We start from the raw sequence: 22,260 nt of genomic DNA, 5'->3' as shown, positions 1-22,260 counted from the left end.
TTGAAAATGGAGCATGTCTAGACTGTACTCTTTGTTATATTATTTATAAAGACCTAACATTAATCCACCGTGAACACAGCACTAAGGAACATTCAGCAAAGGAAAAACATCCTTAAAGAGGCATGAACCTCGAGCAGTACCAGACTTTTGTTGAACACACATCTGTCGACACTTCTTATTACAAACTTTGCAGCAAATGGAATAAGTTTTACAACCTTTTATTGTTTAATTCAGTTTCAGTTGCTCTCAATTTGTAACGGGGATCAATCCTCCCATACAACTGTGATCCCTGTCTTCAGGAAGTAAGGTGATTTTGCTAATTTCAAGCAGGTTTGAGGACCTGCAGCTCTGTAATACCATTCAGCGATGTGAGTTGCATTACAGCGACTCAGATAAATTCATCATCAATCACAGAAGAGGGACTAAGGGATATCTGGAAGTAGAAAGGCATGCAGCAGAATTTGTATCTGTTTAAACTCATACACACACACAAGCGCGTGCACTGAGCCTGCAGAGAATTAGCTCCCAGATGTTGAACTAATATTCTGAGCAGTCAATGACACAGTGGTGTGCTCCACTCCCTGCTGTGTGTCTGTTTGTGCTTTTTTCCTGATTTATTAACTGAAAGTCAAGATTTTCTCTTTTTGACTTTTCTCTATATAAACCTTGAATGCAACACGTGTTCATGCATACCTTTCTTCATGTAAGGTTTACAAATGAAACCCGAGATGCTGCTCTGAAATGTAAAACTGTCTTTTAGAGTCAAAAAGGTGTCACGAGGTGTTCTTTGATGTCTCTGTCTTACTCTGAAGCATTGAGGCACAGGGAATTAAACACTCTTTGACAGCTCTACCTGTTACAGTTCCCTGTAGTGTCTCAGCTCGAAACCTTGGTATCCTAACAGCATTTTTTTATGCCAAATCCGAGGTTGAGCTGTAAATCCTCCTTGCATCATTTTCCTCGTCTCGTCTCGGCTGCAGGTGACTTACATCATCCTGGCTTGAAGTGAAAGAGAAAAGACGAGTCCAGAGAAATGATGTAACCCCAAGACCTCTCCATAAGCTGGGTCAATACAGTATGACACCAAATAAGACATTTTAGGATGTCCAACAACTTCTGGTACAGATGAGAGCATCATCTGAATGGCTGAGAGCATAAAATCAAAAAGCACAGATTGCATTTTTCAACGTCAAGTCCAGAGGGTTACCTTGTGTTTACATTTTTGGACAAATGGCGAAACCCTGATGACTCTTTTTGCTGGACAAACAACACTGTCTAGACGGGATGATATAAGAGTGTGTACAGTTACATAAGAGGAGCTGTTGCACTGCAAATTTCAAAGATTAATTCATGTAGCAGATACAACTGCTAACAAGTTACTAACAAGAAACTGTTAATCCAGAGGATCAGACATGACAAACTTCCTCTGAGCTATCTGGTAGAGGTCCTCTGCGTTTCTTTATAACATACAAGAACAGGCGCTGAAAGTAAACAAATAAATAAAGACAAATATTCGCCCCAGTATTTAGATTTTTTTTTTTAAATGTCTTTATTTAAAAGGGACAACGCACATTAATTAACAAGAAGCAACAAAGTCATACATGTAAATGTGCCATATTTAGCCATGCATTCATCTGCAGTATCTTTCTTCAATTATTATTATTCATTCTTAGCATGTTATTGTTGATGACTTGGCTACAATAATCTAGAAGTTAATATTTAAGAATCTTATTGTTATCCACCCTCATACATTTATTTCAAAATAACTCAGGCAAATAGATCTTGAGTTGATCGTCTAGTTTAGTCATGGGGATTGCATATTTTTGACTTGGTTGTTGGCATTTAACTCTGATAACTTATTTACTTTTATATCTTTGTGCAGGAATTTGTTGACGTCAGCCCCCCGCAGAGGAACTGGAAGGGCATTGCCATCTCTCTGTTGGTGATCGTGGTGGTCTGCTCGCTCATCACCATGTCTGTGGTCGTCCTTACACCCAGTAAGTATAAGCTGATTCACCACAATTTCCTCATTGAGCTGAAGTTGTAAGAGTTTACTTTGGATTTGATGTTGGTTTACTGTGTTTCCTCAGCGGAGCTCCCTGGCAGCAGCAGGTCCAGGCTGACTATAGCAGATCTGCACAAACCAGAGTTCAGCATTCACGACCCAGAGGCCACGTGGATCAGCAGTGAGTATCGCATGATCTCTCCTCTGACAGACCTCATAATGAAGAAATGTTTCATGTTCCAAGTCTGAAAGAAGGTGAAGGAGGTTAGGGTGATGCTCAGGATTTGTGTCAGGAGGTGAAGGCATGATAGAGAGGAAGGTGTGATGGTGATAAAACAGATGGGAGTAAACAGTGCAACTTTGAGAAGAAGAAGATTGAATGGCTGGGTGTCAGTTTCTGGAGCCTGACAAGACAAGGTGTGATATTTTTATCTCTGCTCTTTTTCCAGGTTTTGTTTGCTCATATGCAACAGCTAGTCATGTGTGGCTGCTTTCATTGCCTTAAGAAATCAGGTTGCAGGGGGATTGGCACCAGTGGGATTCATCACTTGAAGCATATTTGTCACACAGAACAACAATGCCAGGTAGTTTTTTCTTTGAAGCGTGACACCTTGAAGTTTTAGGTAGATGGAAATTAAACTCCTCAATATTAATATATGAGATAAGAGGTCAAAAGATTTTCTTAGCACAAAATGAGTTAATTTATAGGTGACAGAGGTCAGAAACAGGGCATTCCTGTCACTCAGCAGTAAGCTGCTACTTTTAACCTGAGGATCTTTTGTGAACGCTGTCTCTGTAATTTATCACAACACTTGCATAAACACATGAACTAATGGAGGCGACCCCTGCTGACCTGCATTACAAACACAGATGGTCTCACGGTGTCATGTTGAATCAAGAGCAGTGAGTCAAATACCCTCCCACCCTGTAATAATGACAATAACAATGCTGCATTATAATTATAAAACACAGTGCTCATCTTTCACATGATGCCATTATTGCAGGAAAACACTTCAGTTACAATGTACATTTGAAGTTTATCAGTAAAACTACTAAACATCTTAGAGTCTGATAATTTCTTCAGGAGTTAGGGAGAATTCAGCTGAAGAGACTGAAGCGGTAGACTTCACTGTTTCTATCATTTGATTTATTAATGAGTTACATTAAAACCCTCGGGCTAAAGAGTGTTAGTAATGGCTGTTTGAATCTTTCTAGAATGTAAAAATGTAATGCAGAGCATGCAGTGCAATATTTAAAATACAATTTACTTATATAAAGACACTTCCAACATAAACAATTGCATACAAATAAAGGAGAATACAGATAACAAAGGGTTTGACACTCTTTTAGGGGTCTCTAATGGTCACCGTATAGCTCCATATTTATTTTTATAAAAGAGAAAAAAATCTTTGGAAATATGAGCAAAAGCATCACACAGGTGTAATGTTAACAATCAAGTCGCAGCTTTTCAAACCTTATTTTTTCTCATAACAGGAGAAATGTAGCTTCCATTACTCTATGATGACCTTTCTTCTCCCCCATCTTTCCCAAGGCCACAATACTAACACCTCCTCATTACACTTCCATTTTCGTGTTACATAAGATTCACTATGCTGGAGGTGTCGCAGCACAACCTCGATCTGTGACCGAGAGCTTTATGATGTGTCACACGTCATGAACAGAGAGCGCCAATCCTCCACATGTTTCTCGCTTGTGCTTGAGTCCAAACTTGGCAAATCCTAAATTCCACATAACCGAATCCAAACTTCCGTGTTGGTGAGCTGGCTCTTTGACAGCGTGACAGATTGTGTTTGCGTTCAGGCTCGGAGAAGGAAAGCAAAGATTAAGGAAGACAGAGAGAGAGGAGGAAAATGTCGTCTCGAACTTGCTGCGAAACAATGAAGGATTGCAGTGGTTTGTTGACAACATGACAGCTAAATTATTGCTTTGATGGTAAATCGAGGAAAGTGGATGACTTAATATATCCATAACGTCCTTCTTGAGACTTACTGGGAGTGACAGAAGGAGACACACAAGGACAGAGGTGGAGGGGGACACTGAGAGACGGCCTTTCTGCTCTGGAGATGAAACAGATCCTCCACCCGCTGTGTCCTTCCCGTCCACAGAGAGATAATACTAATGACTAGTCCTGTGGCCTGTGGCTTCTCAATATGGGCTCTGCTTTGGATGGCCTCTAATAAACACACACACACACATTGTCCTTTTGGGGACTGCTTTATTCCTGAAAAGCAGGGACCCATGTTTGATCTCAACATGTGTCTTTACTGTGCTGAATGAAAGAATTTCAGTCTTTTGCTTTTGGTAAAATCATCCAATATGAAGCGTTTTAAGCAGCTATAATCAATGTTTTCATATTAACAATGGATCATGGGACTATTTCCATATACAATGGGGTCTTATACCATAATTAGTCTGCTAAATTCTTCATATTTTGAGTAACTCCAGATCTAAAAAGCTTTTGCCTTTTAAATCTCTCTGTTTTTGTTTTCAGCTCTGCAACTGTCCAGTTTTGGGTCACTGCCATAGCTTTCAAATCTGGATTTTCAGCCCAAAAAAGCCCTGAACACGACTTTCCAAACTGCAAACAGCTGACAGACACAGTTAGATACTAGCTGTTTGACATAGTGAAGCATTTAGCTGCTAAAGATCCATTTCAGAGCCAAAGATTTTTGGCTTATTTTCGATTTGTGCAATAACAAAAAATCTTATAACGCAGGCAACGTTGAGTTGTCTTAATGTCAAACTGATATACTAAGAGGACAAAAAGGTTTAAGGAACAAAAAACTGCAACATAGTAGCTGAGCCGTGTTTTATGCTTCTTGACGAACCATTACATCGTGTTAGCCTGTCAATGAGTCCCCCCCCCCCACACCTATTTCTTGTTTTGTACCAGGCTGTAATAATGTTTATTTCTGCTGTAAAAACTTGGTATTTTGAATTGGTTGTGTGTATGTGACTTCTGGTACTTCTGCAGCCATTTTGCACTTCCATACTTTGCTAAGCAAGATAAGATGCAGCACGTAAATAGTGTTTTATTTCTTATTTTTTACACTTTCTGTAGGAAAGTGATTCCCCAAAAGATTGCCTTAGTTGTTGAATCTTACCTTTACACCTTAGAGCTCAGCTACCCTTAAAAAAACTGCTAGCAATGAGATGTTTGTTTAAGGACTGCAACTACGAATGGATAAAAATCGATTACAAGTGTTGGCAATGTATTTGATTTTTCATTCATTGTGTAGCGCGATCATCGTGTAACTCGCCATGGCGCGAAGCTGTTTAAGTCACACGAAGACAGTTGAGCGGAGTGCTGTTTAGTGATTAACAAAAAACATGAAGAAAAAAATTAATTGACCGTTTGTGCATGACGAAGACGAGACGTTGGCATTTACATAACTCTTACTGAGCATAACTGTCAGTCTACATTGTATTATGTGATTTGAGAGATGTGCAGATCAGAAAGGTTGATAATTTGATAGTCAATTAGTAGATTAGTCATACATGATGGATTGACTGCATTGTTTTTGTACATTTAGAAACAAAATGAGCTGTACGAACCGTTGGCAGTAAAACATCACCTTGCAGAGCTGGAACTTGTTTGGTCGGACCATAATAATGAATTTTCGGCACAACAGGGTCAGCTTACCCATTAGCTGCGATTGCTGAAATTTATGTTGTAGTTAGGAAATTACTGTCTGACATGCTGCATGTTGTAAATCTATTGTAGTCCTGTTGTGATGGAAGTTGAGAGCCCCTGTAGACGGTCATGGTCTGGGCCTGAATTTACTGCTAGGCGTCTTGGGGATGTTTTGGGTATAATTCAAACAAGTCTGTGATGGAAATTGCTGAGGAAAACCTCAAACTTGTTTCCTTTTCTTCCCTCTTACATCCGAGTCAAACTTAAGAAGCCACTCACTCTTATTTACCAGCACAAAACCCTGTTATCTGTGAAATCAGATCTCTTTTAGCACTGAAAGAAAGTGCCAGACTGAAGCCAAGCAAGAAGAGCGGTAGTAGTGTTAAAATCACGTCTGTATACTTCAGAAAAAAACAAGATAGTATAAGAAATTAAGATGCAGGATTGCAACTCCTTGAGTTCAGTGGCTTTTCAAACAAGAGCCGAACAGCATTAAGTTGAAACCAGAGCAAAACAATCGAACACACAAGTGCCCAAATCTTTTTCCTGACCGCACAGAGCACGCTTCTGCAGCACAAACATGTCTGAGTAATGCGAATGAATAATGCACTCAAACTCACATCCTGTTGAGGTAGTTCAATCAGATCCTGAGTGTTGGTAATATAAATGCGTGTGGTTATTTGAGAACAAGTGTTTGAACATCTTATTTTGCAACTGACTAGTATCATTCACTGTGTAGCGAAGAGTTAGATTGAGAAGTTTTTTTTGTGGTATTGAAACTTATATAGCTTATACAAGCAACATGCTAATTTAGCCTAGAATTAAGATTGTAAACTGGGGGAAAGACCAGCTTGGTTCTGTCCAAAGGAAACAAAATCAACCCATATGTACATCCTAATTTGCTAGATCTTGGAAGTGAAGCATTAACTTAAAATATACATTTACACCAGTGATAATTAATATGTTCATTTGCAAGGATGCTTAATTTGTCAGTTTGTTAAGCTGCAAGGTTTTTTTGTTCACTAAAGAAGAGAAAAGAAAGGAAGGATTAGGATTATCTTCACATAGACGATCTACTAGCATTATACAGCACATCTAGATAAAGATGACTTTGTAAAGATGTAGCTAACAAAAATGAGCTTGCTGTTCCACTCGCAGTAAAAGTCAATTACTCTTAACACAAGATGTCTGCAGCCGATGTTCTCCATGTCAAATTCTGTTTTGACATTCAAGAGGCTTTTAAAAGCATCAGAGAAAGTTTTCTTTTGAATACATATTGTGTAATATTTCATTTCCAGGGTAATGTTGAAAGGATCTTTCTACAGCTTATATCACTTGAAACGTACATCCTCAATTTTGCAGAAAAAACAAACATTGACATCTCCTCTGTAGCTGAATTGATTTTTATTTTTCGGACTGCCTCCTTTATTTTGCAATTTAAACTGGGATAAATAGCCCTTTCTAATTTCTGTAAATGTGAGTAAATTTAGGACCCTGAGAATAATGAGAAACCACCTGTTGCAGATCGATGGTCACACAAAAAAGTAATATCTTGGTCATACTTTGGATTTAATACTTTTTTTAGTTCAAGGTTTGTTTTGGCACTTCTTATTCCTTTATTTAGAGAGATGACAGTGAATAGGGCAGAAATCAGGGAGAGAGCGAGAGAGAGCGTGGAATCACATGCAGGAAATTAGCCACAGGTCGAATTCGAACCTGTGCCATCCGCTTGGAGGACTATAGCCTCTGTACATTAAGCGCGCACAATAACCCTTAGGATATCTCCGCTGTGAGGACTCTACTGGCTGTGTTGGAGTGCAGAAGCAGGAAGCATTGCTTTCAGTCTATTTTGCCGCCTGTGGTTATTAATGATGATCTTGCATCATCATCACCATTATGAATGCTACACTGACTTCTGATATATAACCATATAATCGCCTCTCAGTGGAGATTCATTGCTTAAATTTGTTTTGACATTCCTATATGTGCTGCTGCATGGGGTCACTGTTGTATGAGAGTAAATTATTCATGTAGCTGTTGTTTACATTGCATGTTCTTAATATACTGCTGATGTGAAGTCGAGCTTGTTTCTATTGGATAAAGCCCAAGATGTTGAAAACATCCAGGTACTTACATAAGAGAGAAATATTTATAGTGTTTGTGTTTGCATGCGTGTATCCAATCAGAGTATGCAATGGATGAGTGCGTCGTGCTGCTTGGCTTGCCATACATGATTGCTAATGAGGTTTGCACAAACAATAGGCGACATCTTTAGCAGTGACCCGTATGAATAAAACAACATGAATAATGCATTATTTGTGGTGATGTTATGTAAAATAAGTGCATCATATTAAGACAAAGAGCAGCATCTTCATTTAAATATTAAATCTCTAATATATCCCTCATAGAGCGCTGCTTTCAGACACTTATTGGCATTTTTTTTACTTTATGTTTATGCCTCTTTATTGATGCACATTCAGTCTGAAAGCCGCCTGTTCTCATGCAGCGCTGAGCGATCGCCTCCCCTGCAATCAGCCACAAATTCACTCCAAATGAGCTTTAGGAGTTTGTCGGTTTGGAGAGTGGAGGCCCAGCCGCTTGTTCTGTTTGAAAATGATTTTCACAGACTTTAAAACTAGAACATACATTCAGAATTGCAGCAATACCAATGTGTAAAAATACCATGTAGAAATATACATACACAACAATCTCTTCTTGATTTTTAAAGATTGTTTACTTATGCAAGGATCTCAACAGTTGATCAGAATATCAGATTGTAGTCATAGTTTTTTTTTTTACTTGAAAATCACATTAAACCTGCAATTACAGCAAAAAATACAGGACGTCCACATGCCTAAGCACAAATGAGCCTTAAAGCGGGACGCTACAGAGTGTTGTAGAATACATTTTTAGTTTTTTAAATGCAGTTTCTAATTGGGGTGTAAGAATGAGGCAGTAATTCCACTTCTGCAGATGCCCAAAGTTACAATTATTATTATATTAATTATTATACAATTATAAGAAAATTAAAGCATCTTAAAAAAGTACAATACATCAAAGTTCACTATATTTTCTTGTGCTGCATATTTGTAATGAGCCTCTCTATTGCTTGTGCACAAATGTAAATGTGTTTTTTAAGTTCAGCGTAATCTTGATATTTTGAGGTAATTTGAGAAACAACGTTGTGACTCTAGCTCTTCCAGGATTGCATTAATGTGACAGCAGCACTGGAAGGTGTAGCTCTGACCTATGTGAGAAAAAATAAATCCAGGACAGCAAGTGTGTGTGTGTGTGTGTGTGTGTGTGTGTGTGTGTGTGTGTGTGTGTCTCTGTGTCTCTGTGTCTCTGTAAGTGTGTGTGGTTACATGCCAGAGCTACCTGTGTGTTGCTGTGAATTACAAATGTTCCCAGTGGACAGACGGCTGGGTTCAGAGCGACGACGGCTAATGAAGTGACAGACTCCCTAGAGTAATGGAAACCGAAGGGAGGGGTGCAGGTGCAGCACTTCCTGTTCCCTTTTTATTTGCTAAATAGAAGAATATTCCCCACAGGAATACCTTTTTTTTAATCCATTTTCTTCTGCTAACCTTTAATTTTCACCTTTAGGCAATAACGTCACTACTAATCTGTTAGTAATTGTTCATTTGTGATGAATGTCACAGAAATGAGGCCACTGTGAGTTAAGATATGGAGAATATGTCTTTCAACCATTTTTTAAGTTCTTTTTAGACATTTGATTAAATTCATTGGGTCAGTTTTAGCCATCAAAACACAATGAATCAATGTCAGGGTCTATCAAAGTCACCAGTATATTATAAAAAGAGCAATGTTGCACATGAGACAGTGCTTTTATCTGAATAGTCCCAAAGCTGGGATTCAGTTTGAGGCATGAGGCTGCTTTTTGTCAGTCAGGTCACTACTGGATTTGTCACAGGTTCTTTTGTGACCTTTTCTACGAGCTGCAGGGTGTTTGATATTTCTTTGTGGCTTCTCTTTCACAGATTCAGAGGTGGTGTACAGGAACCGTGACGGACACGTCATCAAGTTCAACTTTGAATCAAACGAGACGGACGTCATTCTGAGTAACAGCACGTTTGTAAGTACCGGTACTTGTTTTTAAACTGTCTTTTCTGTAATGATTTAATGTGTCTGATATCATTCCATGATATAAATGATTAAGATGCATCATTTTAGTTCTAGCAAAGCAGTGAACTGGAGTCATTTTGCAACAGTTTTGTTTTGGGATGTGATCCCCTTAGCACTTGACTTCTAAAAATTCATACATTTAATCCTGACAATGAGGTTATCTTATTTGCTTTACCTTCTGCTTCAAATATCGTACAAACAAGTATATAACATATGTTTTTCTTTAAGGTTGAACTCTAGCTTTTTAGTCCTAGAAGGGAGTCTTGCAGTCAGACTTGAAATACAGTGCAAAAAACAAAAAACAAAAAAATCAAATTAATGATATAAATAAGCAAATGAAGCTCGACTTACACAAGGATATTGTGCATCATTGTACTCTGACTGTGCTGCATTAAAAACATATTCAACTGGAAACTTTACTGCTGTGTTTTAACTGGTTATTAAAAATGACACTTAAAAAACTGGATTTAATCAAAAGCTTTCCAGGGAACCTTAAGAGACCTATAGAGGTTTAAATCATTTTATTTTTCATAATTTTACTCTTAAACATTAGAGCTTATGTTTGCCAGTCCTCAGAGAAAAAGAGCTGTGGCTGCTTCGTGCTCATCCAGCTGGTGTGATTGGATCCCCAGAGGCTGCAGGAAAACATGTCAGAGCCGCCAACAGCGCCTCATCACTTTAACACCTGCAGAATCAGAATATGATAATATCCTGCTGAGCGGGTCGTGTATCCAGCTGTCTGCGCTGTGGGCTAGCTCAGGCCTTTGAGGTCCCTATTAAATCTGCTCGTCTCACCTCAGCTCACCTCTGCACAATCGGCAGGAAGAGAGAGAAATATGGTTCTGCTTGAAATGCATCAAACCCCAGAATAGATCCCATTAACTTAATAATAACATTTACTGTCTAATGCATCATTACTTCCAGGAACATATAAATATGTCAATATTTGTAATGCTGTTGTCCTTAAATTGCTTAAATGCTTGTGTAAGCTTACCAGGAAGACTAGAAGCAAGCCCAATTTAGCTGCTTTCTAATTGCATCATAATAATCCTGTTATTTCATAACACACATTCACTTAGTTAGAAATGCTAAACCTTAAATCTGTTTATTCAAAGGCTCTTTTCCTGCCTTCCTCTTTTCATTTAGCCAAATTTTTCCACCTCATAGTAGCTTGTACTTTTAATGATTACGCAAGAGGGATTTGATGAGGATTTCAGTTCCTGCAGTAAGCTTGTCAAACCAGAAAAATGAAATCAAAAAGAAGAGGTGGGAAGTCACTGAATGGATCCTAAAAAATGCTACAGGATCCAAATGAAATACTCTCGCTTTCTGGCAGTACAACTTCCTACCAATAAAATTAAAATAAAGTTTTTTTTGATGTATTTTTGCACTTAAACAAGAAACACTTGCAGTCACAGAAATAAACACAAGAATATCAAGAACCAAAATATCTTTCTTTTTTTTAAAGATATTTAAACATTTGGTTTGACTGCACAACAGTTGAAAAGTGATCCTGGATTTGTTGGAAGTTTCTTGTGTAAAATATCTGTCCACCCCATTCTCTCCCAGAAATGTCACAACCTGCTGAGGCTCCCTCATGAGTTTATGGCCTTCAGCTGCTAGATTAGTTTTCTGCCGCCACATTGTTTGACTTTGTCATGGGATGAAAGCTGGAAATGTGAATGATGTAGCTGACAGAAAAAAGCAATCATTACCTGTCAAACCTAAGGCATCAGCACTGAATGAGGCACATTTTCCTCTTTTCAGGAAGTGTTTGATCCGTCATTGCTCTCTTGTTTTGGAAAAAGTTTCATCTTCATGTAGAAGCTTGATACTGCTGCTAGCTTGTAATGTTAGTTAACCGATCTTTCTGAATTTAGCTGCATTTCAATTCAACTTGTGTGTGTCAGTCTAAACATTACTCTTGCTTAAAATGTAATGATTCACACTTCTTACATGTTAGCATTGCTAATGGTATTGTTTTGCTTTAATCACACCTGTGGCTGAAAGTCATTGTACTCCTGCAAACCAATCTTCTTATTAGCTAATCAGTATTCATCATTTTGTACTGGTTTCATCACCTGTAGATGTGTTAACTTGTCTGTCATTCCTGTTTGCTTTTAAATCATCTCTTAATTGTATTAATTTTTTGTCTTTATACCTCCAAGCGTCCACAAAGTGAAGTGTGACTTCTCAAAAGCTCCTGTGTTTAAGCCAATGTTTGGTCTTTTTTGTTAGGTGGCTTTCAAGGTGGCAAAGTACTCGCTCTCTGCAGATCTGAAGTACGCACTCTTCGCTTATGATGTCAAACGAGTGAGTATCAAATTAAAATGCACCCTCAACCCAAAAACTCTGCACCGTGATAACATCAAAGAACACAAACAATACAAGTTGTTTTTTTGTATGTTTACCTTCTCATAACTGAACAATCTGTGATCAGGTTGTTTGATCATCAACATTACCAGCCGTACTTTTAATCTTTGTTTACTTCCCGGCTGGCTGTGGTTTACATAGTACTCCTGTGCCGTCCCTAGGAGGCTGCCGCTCGCTCATCTGCATGCACAAACAAAACCACATTCACAACCTGTCATCAACTATTTACACGTTTGTGATGTTCATTTAATTTTTTTTGATTTTTGTTTTTTATTCTCTAAAGAGATTACATCTTTCTGTGTTTGAAAATGGAATTGACTCAAGATAAAAAAGGTTAACTATGGAGAAATTGGAGTTTGGTGCTAGTTTATTGAAAGATTTTGAAAACACAAACACACACTAAAAACAGCTTGCACCACCTGCACTACACCGGCGTCTATTTATTTGCCATGTTTCTGGTGTGTATGTCTTTCTTTGTGTGGTTTTTTGTGCTTCTTGTGCACCTCCCCTTTGTGGATCCCAGTGTTTGTTGGTGTGTTTTTCTGTGTGTTAACGCGCAGTCATCCACCGCAAGGCTTTCTTCTCTTCTCAAAGTCAAGGTTTTTCTATTGATTTTTAGATTTGTTTGCAAACAGATGGATTCAGGCGCCGGTTTGGAAACACTGCTGCAGCTGAAAAACCAGAGGACGTCTGTTTGTCCTGCAGTATTTTCTGTAAACATTGTTAGATCAACATCTGACAACATCTTCAGGCCCTCTCAATGGGATAGATTTGTGTAAAAAAAATCTTCTGTATAGATAGAAACATTGATTTATCTTCCCTCCTCTTCTGCATTTTAAAGCCTAATTGATTGCACTCTAGTTTTTAAAGTATGTATGGGGGGATTTTAGCCACGAAAAAGGATAGATCCCAAAGTTCTCCTCTAAATAAGTCAAGTTTGAATTTCGCAAATAAAATGTTAAAATAAATATGTTTAGTGTAAACATTATTACCTTAAAACAGAGCTGCATCAAGCTGGTGCAGATCAGTCTCTATATGTTATTATCAGTATGGAGTAAGATAATTTCACCATTCCCAAAGATGGTTTTGGGGCAATACAGTATAAGAGTAAAACCGGATGTAAAGGAGAGGAGTATTAGTTTTCACTAAAAAGATGTATCCCCTCGTCTTCTAAATATGGCCACATTCATAATAAATGAATTTAAAGAGTCCAATTAAAGTTTTACTTTTTGTGTTAACTAGACTTTCTAGCCATCACAGCAGTAAGACAACCCATTTTTTCCATGAAAATACTTTAAAATGTATCAAAGTTGAGCTTTTTTTCTGATAAGAATTCATGTTTCTGATACGTAATGATTAAAACCGTTGGTACTCTCATACTGTCTTCTCATACGGAACCACTTTCTGTTCTATTTTTCTGTTATTTTTTGTTATTTTCCAGTTTGTTTGTTGCTCCAGTGAATTTGTTTCCTCATGTGAATATCTTATGATTCTCACTTGCCTTAAGGTATCAGAATCAAATCAATGTTTGCATTATGTGATGAGTTTTATTGTTGTTGCAGATTTACAGATACTCCTACACGGCTTCTTATATTGTTTACAGCATCGACACAAGGTAAGCAGGTTTTCTTTTCTTTTTATCCCTGGTTTGATTGTTCTCTCTTGGATGAAACCCTTTCAGCACCGGATGCACGCACACATTCAGCAACAGATGGTGAGTGATATATTTCTGTGTGATTGTGTTTCAGGGAAGTTTGGGAGTTAAACCCTCCGGAGGTGCAGAACGCCGTGCTCCAACACGCAGCGTGGGGAAGACAAGGACAACAGCTGGTAAGGCTGAGTGTTTACGTGATCAGCTTTTTCTCTCCTTACTGTCTTTAAATGAAAAATCCTTCTGCTTCCTCTCTCCAGAGGGAATCAATCCAACATTTTTTCTTTCATTTTCTTCAGTATAGACTTTGTTTACATCCACACTGAGATTGTTTCTGCCTATTTTTCTGTCTGTAAGTCAGTCTCAGCTGCCTGTAACCTAATTTTTACATTACATTAGACCCAAGGTGCCCCTGCACACATGAGCAAGGACTTCTGCAACACACCTGCAGTGTTATTAAAGCCAAGACAGTGCAGCTGACTGCTTATTTAACTTGTCGGCTTTTAATATAATGCCCAAACAAAGATCTTGTTGTAAGTTTGTTCCTTTTAAGCCTGAAAATAACTTTAAAATTGGCTGATTATCACAATAAAAATAAGTTATTATTTAAAATTATGATCCAAGTAGTATTTATTGGTAGCTAACCTTCTTTCTCCAGAGTGACCCTCTATCATTGGGACAAAAAGATGAGAAAATGTTTGTTCTGTGTTGCTGCAAATAATTGGAAAAAGCCAAGTTTGAGAATAAGGATTACAACTCACAAATCGTCTTCTGCTCTGGTTTGCTAAAAAATTACAATCAATCTTCCAACTATATTACTCCTTCTCTGAGCAATTTTTTAGACTGGATTTCAATTTTTTTTAAAAGCAACATACAGACATAAAATAAGTCTTACAAGTTGATAAAATATGTAATAATGTGTCATGATGTTTCCATAGTAATAAGACAAACCTGTGCTAATGAGGATGGTGGAGGTTTTACAGGTGTAACAGGTGCATCAGAGCTAACAGGAGAGTGTGGGTGATGTCAATCAAACGCAGGCTGCAGCACAAAATCACAGTCTTGAAAAGAAGACGACTGAAGCAAAAATAATAAATCTCCAGAGTGCTGTGAGATTGCAGTCAGCAGCATCTTTACAAAACTGTCATCATCTGTCCGGCTTTATTTCCTGACTCATTCGTTGTTAACTAAGGACAATACATTTGTTTTTCTCTCTGCTGAGTTTTCTTTTAAGGAACTTTACAGGAAAATATGTAAATAGACTCTTCATATAGCCTACAGTATATGAGGAAAAATGCCACTTTACACCATAGATTGTAAATATCAATGGACGAAGCCTGAGTGACGTCAGCCATCTGTTCCTGCATCCGCCATGCTGGAAATCCACCTGTAAATCATGTCAGCTACGCGCTTAACTATGGATAACACCACCATTCTCTAACACATACAATACATGTTTAGCTTGATTTGTCACCAGGATTTGCATGATATTTCTGAAAGTGTATCCCCTGGTTTAATATTGCTGCTGTATGACTGAGATCCACTAAGAAATGAGGTGTGAAGAACATTTTGGCTTAAAAACCTGAAATGCTTCCTGTACAGGAGAAATATGAATTCAGGAGGACTCAGGATATTGGTGAACATGCAGGATGTTGCAAGCTGATCAAATGCAAATACCAAAACACTGATGGAAGAAGGCAAACAAATGCATGTGTTTGTTGTGTGCTGAGATATGAACAGGATTTAATATATTTATATAAAATCAGAGAGGAAATCAAAAAGAAAAACGTATCGAACAGAAAAGTGTTTGACAGCAGAAAGTAAAAAAAGAAAAGAGGGAAAACCGCAGCATGAAAACAAATAAGCCTGAATATGGTTTCATGTATTTGTGAGTCTTAAATCAATACATTTATTCTCTCTCTGTCTTTCATTTTAGATCTACATCTTTGAGAATAACATCTACTACCAATCCGATGTGAGGAGTAACGCTCTGAGGATCACCTCCTCGGGGATGGAGGGAGTCATCTTCAACGGACTCTCTGATTGGCTATATGAAGGTGTGTCTGGACTTTATTTTTATTCTTTACTTTTATTCTGGATGTTATTTGAGTGTTTAAAAAATGACAACTGGTTGGGTTCAGATTGTTCAACTCAATATCTGAACATTTGAATGGTTTTAGGCATAAAAAATATTGACTACTACTTACACACAATCTCTGGAAAAGGCTTTGAAGCAGAATGATGCAAGGAGAAAAAATGTTCAGATTCTGAATGAGCAGTGAAATAAAAAAATCCTTCCAAAGAAAATACCCATGAAACGATGATTTTCATACTAAAATGTAAATGTAAGCATTTGAGTGAGTTCCAAGTGACTTAGTGAAAGTTTCTTCACAAAGTAAGATGTTTCTAGATGACTTTTATGTACGATAACTGCAGAACATTTTTCTCAATTCTGGTGGAACACTTTGAGCTCCTGTTTGGAAAGTTTTTAAAGTTTCTTCTCCTGTCTCAGATGCCCGCAGGCAGATAGAGAACTGTTTTGTGATAGTTGGTCGAGGTTTTTTTTCGGTCTACATTGCATCCTCAGTTCAGCTGTTTAATATCTTTCACAGATTTGTCTTTTGCATTAAAAATGCTGACGAATAGCCAAGACAAACTAAACAGGACGGCGATGAAAAAACCAGCCACAAGCCTCTACAATCCATTAAGTCTGTGTGTAAACAAATCCAGTAATGATGTGATGGTCTTTGCAGTTTGCACAAACACAGGCCGAGGCTGATGGGGAACATTATAGAATCATTTCTGTTTGCAGATTCACTGCGAGCTCTGTGTTTTCTCCCTCTTTGATTTGCTTTTACTTTAGATTGTAACCATTTGGCTGATGTTTTGACAGAGGAGGAAAGAGCAGAGTAAGTGTTAAGTGCTACTTCCTACGAGGAAACCAGCAATAAGCGTACAAGAATCAGCAGAAGAAAGACAAATTAACTCCATTTAATTGTTATTTTTTTCCTCACAATTTATCCTTTTGTGGATGCTGTTTTAAACCATTTTAAACGAAATAAAACCAGAACCATAGATGCACAAAAACAGAAAGACAAACGGCCAAAACCTGAAATGAAAACGTTACTTTTGTATTTTTCTTCTCAGAGGAAGTCCTGCGGTCATACTTGGCTCATTGGTGGTCGCCCGATGGAGAGAGGCTTGCTTTCCTCACCATAAATGACACCCTGGTACCAAACATGGTTCTGCCCCAGTTCACTGGCACCGCCTACCCCAGAGGACTACAATACCCATATCCTATGGTGAGTCTGGACTCTGCTGCAGATGGAAATTTATATTCCCAGATTGTATGTGGTGATGTGTTAATCCTTTCATCCATTGTCTGATTATGAGCTTTGTGTCTGTCTTCTACTTTCAGGCAGGTCAGACGAATCCTGCTGTGAGGCTGTCTGTAGTAAACCTGTTTGGAGCGACACACACTCAGGAGCTGCAGCCTCCAGATCAGCTCAGGCACAGGTGTCACAAACAAACACAACACGCACGGTTAAATACACACACTGGTAGGAAATTCCTCAGTCTGACTCTTGTGTGTGTTTCGTCTTCAGAGATTTCTACATCACCATGGTGAAGTGGATCAGTAACACTCACCTTGCAGTGCGGTGGCTTAACCGGCCCCAGAATCTTTCACTGCTGACTGCGTGTGACGCCACTATTGGAGTTTGTGTGCAGGTGGGTGTCAACGATGGTAGAGCTAGGATGAGATATTTGTGAGTCTTAAAATTGAGGCACCATTTTCATCTCCAACAACACTTTTAAAGAATTTTTGTATATGAGGTTGAAACCCACCTCTTAATGTCCCTGTAGAGCATAAGTAACCATGTTTTCTCCCCTTTCTTCAGAGACACGAGGAGGCTTCAGACACGTGGCTTTCCAGACAGGTAAACCTAAATAAAGACATTTTTCATAAAAGCATGTATACGAGAAAACTTCCAGAACCATCTATCCATCTCGAGCTGCACAGTGTATTTATCTGTAAAGCCATACACTGCACCTTCCATTATTGAAGCAGAACACATCAGGACTTGTTCATGCATACAGTATGTCACCTCTGAGGTCTTTTTGTCCGTAGAGACAGCAGCCTCTCTTCTCCAAAGACAGGAGCAAATTGTTCCTCACTCTGCCGGTGAAGCAAGGAGGTCATGGAGACTTTCATCATATCACCATGTTCACCAGAAAGGTGACTAAAATAAACACTCTACCTTTCTGAGAAAATATCTGAATAATTATTTTTCCCCAAGTGCAGAAAATAATCATCTATTTGCAAGTGAAGATCTTCAGATACAATTTTGCATATTTGGTGTTTTATACAACGTTGGACTGTTTCTGTTTTCAGTTACAGAATGAAGTCCGACACTTAACGTCAGGAGACTGGGAGGTGACACAAATTGTAGCCTATGATGAAAATAACAAGATACTGTAAGTTTCTTCTCTCTCTCTCTTTAACGTATGATCATGTGTGTAACATGCTTTGTGCGCTGCAGAGTTCATGACTTTGCTCTCTCTTAAAAATTAGATTTAATAAGAGTCACTTTGTCCTATTTTTCTTCAATTAAAAATGAATATCAAGACAGTATAAATTCATCTTTTTTCTATAGGAGGGTAAAAAAAGAAAATGGTTTCATGATGTGTGTAACATGCTTTGTGCGCTGCAGAATTCATGACTTTGTAAATCTGTGTTTATTGTCGGTGAGCCTCGATGTGCAGCAAGTGAGGAGGCAGATGTAAAAGGGATCTGTGACCTTGTCCTATTTTATCTCCTCTGCTCCTCACAGATACTTCATGAGCACAGAGGACGGTGCACAACACAGACACTTATACAGGTACAACACACTGAATGAACCATATTCAATCTGTAAAGCCTTTTCATTTTGTTTTCTACATCCTATATGTACTTTGTTTACAGAGTGTCCACACTCGACCTGTTTCCACGGCAGTGTCTCACCTGTGGGCTGAAGGATGAGTGCTCATTCTTTGATGCCGACGTCAGCCTCGATGCTCAACACGCCATCCTGTACTGTAAAGGTCAGAGAAGCAAAAACAAGAATTTAATGGATTATTTTCTACATACAGAGATTCCAATGAGTCAAATCAACAAACACAATATTTAATTATCTCCCTTTAAAGGCCCTGGAGTTCCAGCTGTTCTTCTTCTAAGTTTTGACGACGTTGACTGTAAGTTTGATCGATTCTGCCTTTTAAAATGAATCCATTCTGTGTCTGTGTAATGTTTGTGTGGGTGTGCAGATGTTCCTCTGCTTTGAAATGGAAAATAATTTTCAGCAATTAAGCCTCATCATCTCATTTGTATGAAAACATCAGCAGCTGTTGGATTTGATTCAGAGCCAAATTGAACTGCTTTGAACATTAGAAGATGTTTAATGTGTTTCACAGTTTGATCAGCCAATATTCATCTCTGTTAATTGTTTTTCTCAGACAGCAAACAGTCACAACTCCTCTGGTTTTGACAAAAAGTCAGATTGGAGAGGAAATACATTTTAAAAATGTGAAAGTCCTGATTCAGATTAACAAATATCTACGTTATCTACCTTCTACCTTTCATCTGTTCAAATTCTGATATTTATGATGCAGCATGAAGCTAGCACAAAAATATAACGTATAACACAAAAGTATGTTTTTTTAAGGTGCATGTTCGTTATATGAAGCCTGCCTACCTGCTATATATGGATTAGTGGTTAATAAATAAAGATGGAGTCATGCTCTTCCATTGAAGTGGATAACATTATAAATATTTGATGTGAGCTGTTGTCTATATATTGTCTTTTCTTTCTTGCCCTCATAGTACACCTGTGCTTTAATGCACCATGAGGAAATATCAAATTTATCCTCTTCCGCCATATTTGCCAGTCTAAATGGTGTCCAGTCATTGATTTTTATCCACTCACAAACTCACCTGTGCATTTTCATTGGCTGGGAGAAACATCCCGAATCAACCAAAGCATGAAAAGGCTGAGGACAGGGTGACACAGACACCAACACACATGTGGAGGGCCCTAAGTGTTTTGAGAAAAAGTCTATATTTTATTTACTGACTCTATCTTTAAAGGCTAACTGGTTCCATCTACGCTTACAGAGCACATCATTTTCATCTCTATTTAGCTCGGTAGACAAATAAATGATCAAAATCTGTAATAAAAAAGAGGATATTTAAGTAGACGACACCGTTATACTTTTTCTGTTTTTTGTGATTCGAGTTAGCAGTGTTGTCTTAAGTCACAAAAAGCTTCTGAAAAATTCTCTACTGTATTATAAATAAATGAAAAACTAGTAAAGGGCTCTATGCCTCTTTGATAAATATGATGTCTCTCATTTCACAGCGTACTTCATCCTGGAGAACAACCTCCCTCTGCGATCGGCGCTGCAGACCAAAAAGGCGATTGAGACGGAAATCCGGATGATCACTAATGACAACTTTGGTACAAATTATCTGCACTTTACAGCCGCATGTGTGTTTGTGTGTATTGATTTCATAAATATAACACATCCTCATGAGCTAATTGAGCCGCTCAGAGGACGGACAGCATGAGTGTGTGTGTCCTTTGTTTCACCTCTCCTTTAGTTAATGTGTGTGTCTCTTCTTCCCCCTCCTTCTGCTCCTCAGAGCTGCCGCTGAAGCTCATCTATCCTCCTGACTTCTCTGAGTCCTTCCTCTACGGCCTCCTGCTCATCGTGTAAGCCCGCTCTTCTTTATTACATTTACATCTTTTTCATTTACTCTGTCTGCAGAGCTGTGAGCTTCTAAAGTAAGGACCGATCGTGTCCTCTGTGTCTGCACGCTTTTACAAATCAACATACATGAAAATAAAAGGCATGCAAGAGGAGAATTTTTCAATGAAGCAAAAGTTGTACGTCTTAACAGCACTTTTATCCTCTTAAAATCACTTTTTATATGGAAAGAAATTAAAAAAACAAACTATAAATGTACCATTTCCTCTCCTGAGGAAACATGTCTTACATGTTTAAAGTAGCAGAAATGCTACATTTTAACATCAATTAGGATTTTTACTGCATGACATATAACAGTTAATCCAGAGTAAAATCATATTTTAAAAGATGTGAAAAAGTTTCCAAATAAAACATTGAATTCTTCTGATTTAATATTTCAATCAAAGAAAGTCAAAATAGGGACTAAAGTTGCAAAAATAATCAGTTTTTTTTTTTGCTTCTGTCCATCACAGTGGCAGTTCTCCAGGTGAGCAGGCAGTGACAGAGGAGTTCAGGCCAGACTGGGACTGGGTCATGGTGGGATCAGAGCAGATCATCGTAGCCCGACTGGATGGCAGAGGCTCCGGTTTCAGGGGTCAAAGGTACTTTAAATAAATACTCAACACTTCTGGTATCTTTTACTGTCTCTGTGGTTCTGATTTTAAATATTTTCAGTCGCTAACTTACCGCTCGTCCTTCACAGGGTCTTACAGCAGGTCCATCAGGGGCTTGGCACCGTAGATACAGAGGACCAGATCGCTGCTCTGGAGTATGTACATGTAACTCTGTTTGTCCAACCTGTATGAATGATTGAAAGTTTGGTACTTGTTTTTTTATGTTTCTTTCAGATTTTGATTTTAAGATAAATCTTAGATTAGAACACATGTGTAAAGAAAGATGTTTAAAATTCAAGTATTGAATGTCTTTCTCCTCGAGCTCCACATCACTGCAGTATTAATCCAGTTATCCATTAAGACACAGTAGTTGTTGCTGTACTTCTTGGTTTTCTTATTTCTACTTCCAAGTGACTTTCTCTCTCATGATCAGTGGAGGCATCACAGGAGTATTTGTCAGTAATCCTCTGTGGCTGTGAAGTTTGACCTTATTGTTGGTGTCTTGACAGTCTGTGAATTGAAACGTCTCAGCTGGATTTATGGAAGAAAAGGAAAAAAATGTAAAAGAAAAAGTAGAAATCTGGCTGTCCTGTTGAAACATTTCATCCTGTGTGTGCTTCAGGTACCTGACGAAGCTGCCATTCATCGATCGCACTCGAGTCGGAGTCTTCGGAGAGGTTCGTTCACGTGCATGTGAATTAACCTCCCCAGGCTGTGCTTTTTTGCGTTGAGCATCAAGGCACCGTGCATTCAGCAGACATACGTACCTCAAAGTGATTTTTCTCTCATTACAAAAATTATTTCTGAACCAGAGTTCTTAAACTGAAAAATATTTCTTAAAGGGTACATCATGGACTCTAGCTTAACTCGTAACTCATAAGATTATTTAAATCAGGAGCTGCATTATGATATGCTGCAGCCTTTCCTTTATCAACTGCACATAAAAAAACATTTTCAACCTGAAACTTTTCTTTTGAACTTTCATGAGACAAGGACACATTTTCTACCAAAAAGATTATTATGGTTCCTAGAG

At 38.2% G+C, this 22,260-nt stretch overlaps 1 protein-coding gene across 2 annotated transcripts in view; it reads left to right on the top strand.

Annotated features, from left to right (window-relative positions):
* LOC109984157 (inactive dipeptidyl peptidase 10) overlaps positions 1–22,260 on the top strand; it is a 43,879-nt gene that overhangs the window by 15,759 nt on the left and 5,860 nt on the right. For both annotated transcript variants that reach the window (XM_020634189.2, XM_020634190.2), the window contains exons 2-22: positions 1,883–1,997; positions 2,091–2,186; positions 9,662–9,756; positions 12,045–12,119; positions 13,742–13,794; positions 13,928–14,009; positions 15,767–15,887; positions 16,978–17,132; positions 17,249–17,346; positions 17,436–17,559; positions 17,730–17,768; positions 17,960–18,067; positions 18,224–18,306; positions 18,663–18,710; positions 18,794–18,912; positions 19,015–19,062; positions 20,226–20,324; positions 20,510–20,579; positions 21,087–21,215; positions 21,317–21,382; positions 21,850–21,904. In XM_020634189.2, coding sequence (XP_020489845.2) covers positions 1,883–1,997; positions 2,091–2,186; positions 9,662–9,756; positions 12,045–12,119; positions 13,742–13,794; positions 13,928–14,009; positions 15,767–15,887; positions 16,978–17,132; positions 17,249–17,346; positions 17,436–17,559; positions 17,730–17,768; positions 17,960–18,067; positions 18,224–18,306; positions 18,663–18,710; positions 18,794–18,912; positions 19,015–19,062; positions 20,226–20,324; positions 20,510–20,579; positions 21,087–21,215; positions 21,317–21,382; positions 21,850–21,904 — 1,878 coding nt within the window. The remainder of the gene's footprint in view (positions 1–1,882; positions 1,998–2,090; positions 2,187–9,661; positions 9,757–12,044; positions 12,120–13,741; positions 13,795–13,927; positions 14,010–15,766; positions 15,888–16,977; positions 17,133–17,248; positions 17,347–17,435; positions 17,560–17,729; positions 17,769–17,959; positions 18,068–18,223; positions 18,307–18,662; positions 18,711–18,793; positions 18,913–19,014; positions 19,063–20,225; positions 20,325–20,509; positions 20,580–21,086; positions 21,216–21,316; positions 21,383–21,849; positions 21,905–22,260) is intronic.

This window comes from Labrus bergylta, chromosome 24 (genome assembly GCF_963930695.1).
Source record: "Labrus bergylta chromosome 24, fLabBer1.1, whole genome shotgun sequence".
NCBI classification, from domain to species: Eukaryota; Metazoa; Chordata; class Actinopteri; order Labriformes; family Labridae; genus Labrus; species Labrus bergylta.
Note: the sequence above shows the minus strand (reverse complement) of the source record. Positions and strands in the feature narration are given on the sequence as shown.